At 43.4% G+C, this 9,416-nt stretch overlaps 1 protein-coding gene across 2 annotated transcripts in view; it reads left to right on the top strand.

Moving 5' to 3' along the window:
* Positions 1–296: 296 nt before the first annotated feature.
* C2_1H5orf63 (chromosome 2_1 C5orf63 homolog) overlaps positions 297–9,416 on the top strand; it is a 58,034-nt gene continuing 48,914 nt past the window's right edge. Inside the window, exon 1 of one of the 2 annotated variants that reach the window (XM_085632700.1) lies at positions 297–585. In XM_085632700.1, the coding sequence (XP_085488826.1) occupies positions 583–585 (3 nt within the window). In that variant the 5' untranslated portion in view covers positions 297–582. The remainder of the gene's footprint in view (positions 586–9,416) is intronic. The other variant, XM_085632701.1, reaches the window with a different exon arrangement.

The raw sequence follows: 9,416 nt of genomic DNA, 5'->3' as shown, positions 1-9,416 counted from the left end.
GCTGTTTCTTTAAATGTTTTAAAAACATAAACAAAAATAATGTCATGAGCAATGCCAATAGCTCTACCTTTAACAATGCCGAGACCATTGCATTGTAAATGCTTGTTGTATTATGGGTTGTTGTTGACCCCCTCATTAGGAACCAGTTGCCGAAAACTTCAAACTTTCCTAGCGCGCTCGCTATTGCCTGCTAACTTTGTCCTGTTTCTACTTTCTTAATACACTGACTTTTGGATGACCATGACCGAAGTACCGGCAGGTGGCGCTGTTGGACTTTCGGCACACTGGCGGTCTTCTCTTTCAAACAGGAAGTGGGTGGCACATTTGGAGAACAGTGTACGTGTAGAGGCTGTTGTAGCCAAAAGTAATATTGAAATATATCTTTAACCGTTTTGATAATAAGTGCGTTGATTATGTTGAAGTGATTGACACGTCCACATTCGGTAATTAGTGGAAATACAATTAATCCGGGCCACATGAAGCCTTTTCTCTTTAAATAAACTGTTATCGTGCTGAGGGCACCTGCGGCAGGACGTTAGCAACAGAGATCGCTTTGAAGTTAGGAGCTGCGAAATCGGTAACATGGTGAGTCTAATCAGTTGCTGCTGGGTGTGTGTACAAACGAAGGATTGGGAAATCATGCTTCATGTCTAGATCCATAGTCAGGGCTATTGGAAATATGAAGCAGGGGAGCACAAAATTATGCGGCAAGAAAAGCTAAATTATGCAGCACCTTTTCTATAGTATTACTTCATTATTGTGTAATTTTGACACATGTAATACTGTCAGCAAAGAGTTCACCTCAGCAGTACCAGTTTAACAACCAAATACATAAATAAGCAACTGAAAGAGGACCAATTAACCTTTGAAAAGTGTACTCCAATGTCCACGAATACATGTTGCTAGTTTTTTTGTAAGTTTTATTTAATTTGAGCTATAAACAAATTTATTTTTTATACATTTTGCAGATTAAGCAGCAGATCTTGGATTATGTGGCAAATGTGACATCCTTAATTATGTGAAAAAAGCTGGGGCCGGAGAATTGCATATTTCCAGTGTCCCTGTCCATAATTCTTTCTAAATTCCGCTGTTACAGTGATCTGCCTGTCAGTGAGCTTTATATGTGAACACGCCTGTTCAGGTTGGAGATTCCAGATTTTGTTAAAGCCAATAATGCCTTTATTTTAGCTGTCTTCCCCTGAAACTGCCTCCACATCAATGCAAGTGGATGGGGAAAATAAGCATAAAACTTCAAATCCAGTTTGACCAACCAGACTGTTCCTAAAAGGGACTCTCATAAGCAAGGAATGCCTTACATCATGAAGTGTCAATATAAGACAAAGCCATTAAGTAATCTGAGATTGATGACAGGGCGAAAACCTTTGCATCTCTTTCATACTAAGAAAAGATTGCTGAGAAACCCACTGGCCTCCAGAGGGACTTACTGTTCTGTATTAGTCTATTTAGCCTCAATTTAGAAAGGTCCTAGACTCCAGCCTCATCAAAATAGCTGCAGAGTGGCTCTAAATCAACTCTGATATCTTCAGCCTCTCCTGCCATTTTAGTCAGTGGAACATAAATGGTGTGCTTTTGATGCAGTATATGGAAAGTTAAAAGCAAATATACGAGTCCCATAATGAAAAGACTTAGCGTAACTGGCCCACCACATTCTGAGAACTTACTTTTCCGCTTCAAAATACTCTGTCCGACTCTTTAACACCCTCCCAAACATCAAAATTGCAGTAATTTCTCCAGTGGTTGAGTGAGGTGTTCAGTGGCGTAGCTAGAGCTTGTGGCGCCCGGGGCTACCCCTCAGATTGCCGCCCCTGGAGAGGGGGGGTGCTGGGGGAAAAGGGCGGCGAGCACTTGAAAGATGTGCGAGAGACACGTAGTATCGCCGCTAATAGTTACCTTGATCATGCAAATTACATGCATATACATGACGCGGTCCAAGGCTACACAGTTGAATAGAACGGCGACTGGCAGTACAAAAGAGAACACACAGACTGCATGATCCATCTGGGGACTCAGAAAAACCACATGTGCCATCCATCTGAGAGCTACATGAACAATTACCTGGTAATCCCCTCAGCACAATGCAAACATGCACATACATGACACTGTTCAGGGATCCATCATCTACAGCTGACATTAAATGACCATACATCATGGTCCCCCCATTAAAGCAGTGGGGACCTGCACAAACAATATGTGCTCTAGGGATCCAAAACCAACTTAACAGTGGCGAAGCCTGTAATTCTTTATCTTTCAAAAACAGCAAATTAATTATTCACAGGAAATGACTCACTGTGTGCCCTTAGAACTAAACGCAGCACAAAGGGGTCAATCAGCTCCACCTTGCCAACACAGACCGGATACAAAGCCCACTCTGGTGGCCCAAAGGCAACAACCAGGGGTCGCGCCCTGTCATTACTTCTAAGCAGCAGCAACCACCTCCCTGGGAATGAAAAGACGTGTGCTCCTGGGACCAAAAACCAGCTTGTAATAGTGCATCTCTCCTTCATAGCAGCCTCAGAACACACATGGTGCACAGCCTGCCCGGGGGTCCAAAGCTAAAAAACAGGGAGGGGGTGAGACATTATCATCACAATCCTTAAACACAGCTGTAGGGGCCATGGGATCATGTTCAACTCTATCCGAGGCCCAGGACAAACTGCTCCGGCGCTGCGGCACTCCATGAATATTCAGAAGAAACAAGGAACATTACATTTTTCTGCGATTTTGTTTTCACATTACTTTCATGGTAACCAACAGTGTTAAAAGTCTACAAGAACAGTAAAATGATAATAATGTGTCAAGTACGGAACGCCAAGGCTTGCACACATCCCAACTTGTCATTCTTTCATACACCTTGACTTCTATGACCAAAAGAAATTGTCAGAGCCACCAGTCGACTAACCCCTCCCCTTGGATAAAAATACACTCCAAAGTCCAAAAGGTTGTGTGAATTAACTTTGCATTAACTACTGCTCAGGATGATGTATAGATAGCCATTCGGTTCCTACTCAGGGTTTTAGCCTGTCTGTTACATTAGTAGATGTGCCAGTAAAAGTCTAGGTACGTTTCTATTTGTGAATCGCCAGGACTCGGACTGAAACAACCATGCAGCCACTGAAAGACACCAACCAGGGTACAATTCCGGGGTGCACAGCGTCCACCCGCTATTTTCACAGGGTGAACGCCGTCCACCCTGCCAAGAAATTGGCCCCACAGAAATATGCTGAACTTGTCCAGGTATCATTATCAGAGTCCTAGACACGTTCAGCAGCACCTGCACAGTGACTGCTTTTCATTCCCAGCAGCAACGTGCAGGCAGCGAGGTTTTTTTTTTCTTCATATTTATCTCCAGCTGAACCAAAGATAAAGGGCAAGTTGAGGGGCCATTAGGCCTCCTTTTGATAGAGTGGCCTGGAACTTCACACTTAAATGTAAATACAATGGAGGAACAAAAAAAGCACACATCTGGTTATTTCTTCACAGGTACTTGAGGCTTTTGACTTTGTTAGGCCCCTTTATGTAAGTGCATGAACTGGAAGTATCTCAGATGTGTTGGTCGGTGCCAGTATTTACACACAATTTTAATAGCACTATTTTACTTTCTTTTATAAAGCTACACATACCAATGCAGTGTCAGAGCGATTTACATAACATACAGATTGAAAATAAATCATGCAAGCGTGTAAATCAGTGTACAAGATGTGTTGCATGAGTCAGTGAGGGTTAAAATTTGTAGCAGTCACATATCCTAAATAGCTTACTGTGCTTTATTAAAAGGCTTACTATTTATGAACTGCAAGTAACAAAAGGATCTGTGTTCAAAGCAGTAACCTTAACTAGCTACATTAAAAAAAAAAATCTGTCATCTGCATATTACATGATGTGCTTTGCAGGCACATTAACCTTCTATACTACTATTCTAGCCTACAACAAATCAGGACTATTGGCTTTGTCAATGGTTATTAGTTGCATAAGATAAATAAGCTGCAACTATGGCTTGTTACATATAATATTGAAAAAGCTTCCACTTAAAGCCCTGGTGACAATACCACAATGCTGCTGCTCTTGTATTTCAAAAAGAGAGCAGCAGGGCGCAATGGGGCTTCAAGCCACTGTGAGACATTAGGATGATCATGAAAAACGCTAATTTTCCAGTTCACAATGGCCTAGGGTGGGCCTGGCCCACCCTCTAGAACCGAGCCTGGTTGTAGGTATGATGTTACTTGTTGTATCACATAGCTGGATGCAGTGATAGAAACAGCAAAATATAAGGCAGGCGGCACACTATACTAAACACAGATTTTTAGGGTAAGTGTTTTAAAGCCACGCCCTTAATTAAATCGGCCACCCCCTTTGAGAGACCCCCCCAGTTTTTTCATCCCACTTAAAGCCCTGTTGGCAGCTATGCTGCCACTCTGCCACTCACTAAGTATCCCCAAAACTATTCTCTTACCTCACTCATGACTCGCTCCAGAGTCTCTATAGCAGGCAGAGGGGGCGTGGGGGGGGGGGGTGTTGGGGGAGTTGGTTCGAACGAACTTCAGCAGCCAGACCAGTCTACAGATTGCCCAGAGATCAGCACTGCCACAGACTGCCCCAGGCCCCCAGCCCCCGGCCAGAATGAGCGCGAGAGCGCGTAGCGCGTCACTGCTACGTCGTTCGTTCTCATCGCGAGGGCAGGGCTGGCCATAATAAAATCATTTTTTTTAATGTCGCCAGAGCCGTCATTGGTAGCGCTCGCGCGCTACAAGATTGATTGACGGCCCTGGAGGCTAGGACGGACCAATAGTAACGACTAGAGGTCTATAGCTGAGCTAATAGAAACGCGGGACGTCGTAGCCGCGATTTTGGAAAGCACTTTTGACTGCCAGTGCCGCTGGCGCACTAGCAGTTTAACAGCAGGTCAGTGCGCACTTTCAAACTGGGCCGCGCGCGCTGGAACCCGTTGCGGCCGCGGTGGCCTTTATAATTTATTTGGGGACACAGTGTCCCCAAATAAATGATAAAGGCCGCCGCGGCCGCAATGGCCCACCAGTGCCGCGCGGCCGCCCTCAAAATTGTGCCGCCTGGGGCGGACCGCCCCCACCGCCCCCCCCTAGCTACGCCAGTGGAGGTGTTGAACGATAGGCTCATAGGGTGGAATTCAATACAGTTTTTAAATTGAACCTCTCGAGTTTCAGGCTATACTGCTTTCTTTAGCGCACTCATAAAATGCTTAATGAGTCAGGTGTCCTGCGGCCACAAACGGGCAATCTTCTGATGCTCTATGTTCAGATGATCCCAGAAATCCTTGAATGCATTATCAGACTTCAAAATGGCCGGAACAGCCCATGTCATAAGGATGCCATCTATACTCTCAATAACTTGCTCATGTGGTGTGGATGAGAGATCTTCGACTAATGGAAAGCGTTAGTACTCGTCCACAATTACCATCAGATGATCTCCATTATTGAGTGGACCAAAGAACTCGGTGGCTATTCTCTTCCATGCATGCTTAGGGAGTTCTGACATGGTAAGTGTATGTTTAGTACTATATGTAGAAAGGCAGCATTGATGACAGGCCTTGAGTTTGTTTTGAACCCTTTCATCTAAATTTTGAAATCAAACTCTGTCTCGGAGAGCTCTTTTGGTGGCAACAATACCATGATGTCCTTCATGAGCTACTTATATAATTTTCTGTCGCAGACTCTCCAGAATTAGGATTCTCGACCTTCGTAGTATAACCCCTTCTGGAGTTATGGAAAGTTCATCTTTAAAGTTTTTTGGGAATTCACCATCACTGGTGAGAGATCGAGTGTTTCAGTTTCATGACTGATGTGTAATTATATCTTTCAACTTCAGCATGTCACTATCATGGTTGGAGGCAGTGATGATATAGCAGCTGGCGTTTTAGATTTTTCCAATAAATTTAATGTAGGCTTCAGCCGTCTTGGATGGAGTACCCTGACCTTGTATAGGCACTCTGGAAAAGTAGTCAGCAGGGTTTTGATCCTTCCCTGGACGTTTTACAATGGTGTAATTGTACTCTTGTAATCGTGTCCCCGCTGTTCAATGTGAGGAGGCATCTTGGCCTATGGTTTGCCAAATATAGTCAGTAAAGCTTGATGATCAGTTACCCGCATTAAAGGTTTTCCGTACAGGAATACATCGAAATGTTCACAAGCTCATACCACAACTAGATTGCCTCTCTCAGGTTGTGAGTGAGCACGTTTGGTCTGGGATAAACTTCTACATGCCACAATATTCATATGGGTGTCAGCCGCGCTGTGCAAGGATAGCACCTAACCTGACGGGACTAGAATCAAAAGCAACCTCTGTATGAAGCTTTGGATTAAAGTTGGCCATTTCAGCAGCAGTTTCAGTGGCTTGTTTGATTTCCTTGAAACTTCTCTCACATTCTTGTGACCGCTTGAATGAAAATTTTATTTTCATTAACTCTCGTAAAGGAGCACTGATAGTAGCAAAGTCTTGTATGCATCTAGAACAGTAACTGCCCTTACCAAGAAATTAATATATCATAGAAACATCTTGTGGGGGTTCTGCATTTGACAGGTCTTGTACTTTTGCAGGATCAGATGTCATACCCTAATCAGAAAAGATATAGCCAAAGAATTTTAGCTTTGTCTTGTGGAACTCACACTTGTCGGCCTTCAAAGTCAATGCTGCATCAGTAAGTAAATGACATACTTGTGTGAGCACTTTATCGTGCTCTTTCTGTGTAGCTCCAAAAATCTAAATGTCATCGCTATAATTGAATGCATTCTCAACAGGCTCTATGACACATCGAATGATGTCTTGGAAAAGTTCTGCAGCCGATGACACACCAAAACGGAGTCTCTTGTATCGAAACACACCAACATGTGTAGAAAAGGTTGTACTATAACTGCAATATTCTTTGAGTTCCAACTGATGATAACCTTTATTTAAATCAAGTTGAGAGAAGACCTTTACACCATTTAATTGCGTTCTCATGTCCGCAATGAGTGGACCTGGATGTCGTTCTTGTTCAATTCCTTTGTTTGCATGACGAATGTCAACACATATGCGTACCTCTCCTTCACTTTCCTTTTTTGGGCATTACCACTATGGAAGAAACCTATGGCGTCAGACCAGTTGAACGCTCAATGATGTCATGCTTAAGTAACAAATCAAGTTCTTTTTCAACAGCATCTTGTAAATGAAAAGCAATTTGCCTATGATTCCGAGAAACAGAGTGGATGTCCTCGTTCATATGCAATTATGCTTTCATAGTCTTAAGCTTTCCCAAACCATGACATAACGGAGGGAACTGAGATGCTATTTCATGGTGAGCATTCATGTTGTACTTCACGGAAATCAGTTCCGTAACATCAGCTGTGCTGATGCTGAGCAGACAGACTCTTGAGGCTGTACCTTGAAGCACATGGATGGGTGCTTGCACCTTTGTTTTCTTGTGTTTTATTGTCGCTACAAATGAACCTTAACTTTTTATGGGCATCGATGTAGCTCATGTGTACACTTTGGTTTTAGATGGCATAGGTCGAGGCAATGGAGATAATTTATTGTATTTCTCGTCAGGCATTATGTTTATTTATGCACCACTTTCGATGATGAAAGGTATAGAGCAACCATTTATTTTCAGTGTAATCTTCTAACAAAGTTTGTATGACTTTGGTGCTTTGGCATGTCGACTTTGACTGACGTGTTCCCTCACATGCAGCCAGTCCAACATGCGCACGTTTCTCTGAGATAAACATCGACATGGCACAACCATCTTCCTCACTTTCACTTGATATTGAGGTGGAAGAACTGTTTGACGATGATTTAGATGACGATCGACTTCGTTCTCGACCATAGAATCTTTGCAAAGCTTCCGTTGTCTTCACCTACTTTACAGCAGCTGGAGTTGCGCTTTGACTCCACATGCATGAAGCGTTGATTCCTTACTTCAACAGTGACACACATGGCAAGCATGAGCAGGGGGAGAACGGTCGTTCTTCGCGGTTACTTATCCCCTATCTCATCGCCATTTGTAGCGTCCTCCCCAGTCTGGGTACCTGCCAATGACTATGCCACACACGAAGCTTAGTATTACACGTCTTTATTCTGTGGTGTGTATCTGCAAACTCAATGTTCTAAAACAGGCTTTCATTGCGTTCCACTCTGACACCTATGTCTCAGGTCTTTGGAGTCCGTTAGGAGCCAAAAGGGTTCTGTTCTAAAACTCGCAAGACACTACAACTGCATCATAGCCTGGAGTTCTCTGGATTATGCATGTGAACATGCACACTTTAACTGCTGCTGTAGATGTGGAGGAGAGTTCTGCTATTGGGGATCTTCTCAATACTGAGCACTGGGCCTAAGGCGTGTGACTCCCTTTTATAGCAGGAGCCGCCCACATTGGCTGCCGACCAGTGCTCCTGGGAAATGTAGTCCTGTATTCCCACTGGAGTCGTATGGCCATTCTAGAGTCTCGCGCAGATTTTCATGTATTTCTTCTCCTCTGGCGCCATCTGGTGGCATTTTTAAGAACTGGGTAATGGTTGCTTTCTATTAGATGATGCCCTGAATGTTGTTTCTTGCGCTTTCTCAAGAACCTACAGCTTTGTATTCCTTCAGGGTCATTAAATGAAGTGGGTGAGTCATTACAGAAAGTTACTCATAGTTAGCAACATTACAAGGTCATCCGACCGAGCACAGAGCAATTGTAGAAGGAAGTATGTTTTTAATTCAACTTCTTCCCTTTTGGATGTGCTTCTAACCACTACGTTGTTGATGCAGTGATTCTGTTTCAAGAATCTGCACAGCGACTCAGTCCCTCTCCCCTATCCATAGAAAATGTGATAGTTGTCTAAAATATATGCCCTGCAATAATCAATATATAGAAGCAGATAAAAGTGATTAGCAATATAAGGAGAGTGAAGAGAATGAACAATTCCACCATTGTGCTAAATCAGTGTATGTATGCTGCAGGGATGTGGAATTCCTATAGCCCGACGCCCAGGACATATTGTTTGGGGTCAAGGGCAACAAGTTTTAATGTGCATTATGTCCTTGGGACAAGCAGACCCAACCCCCAGCAGCACAAACCCTTCGGCTGCCAGTAGCAGTACCCCATTAAGGATCAGGGAAGGGCACTGCCTGCAGTTAAGTTAATATTTGTGTACATATGTTAATGCTGTTCAAACTTGTATTTATGGTTCATTAATTGAAAGCCTTTATTATTAGGGTGAGCGCGCTCAGTAAATGTAAGTTCTGACTGCACTACTGACAGTGGTTCCAGTATAAAAATGTGTACAAATGGTTTCAAAGTTTAGCAATATGAGGCTATGCATAATGCTCCCAGAATGCTTTCTGATTAGATGCAAATATTTGCAGAAGCGTGAAAGCAAGAATAATGATTCTTTGCTTTCAATATT

This window comes from Triturus cristatus, chromosome 2_1 (assembly GCF_964204655.1).
Source record: "Triturus cristatus chromosome 2_1, aTriCri1.1, whole genome shotgun sequence".
NCBI lineage: Eukaryota > Metazoa > Chordata > Amphibia > Caudata > Salamandridae > Triturus > Triturus cristatus.
Note: the sequence above shows the minus strand (reverse complement) of the source record. Positions and strands in the feature narration are given on the sequence as shown.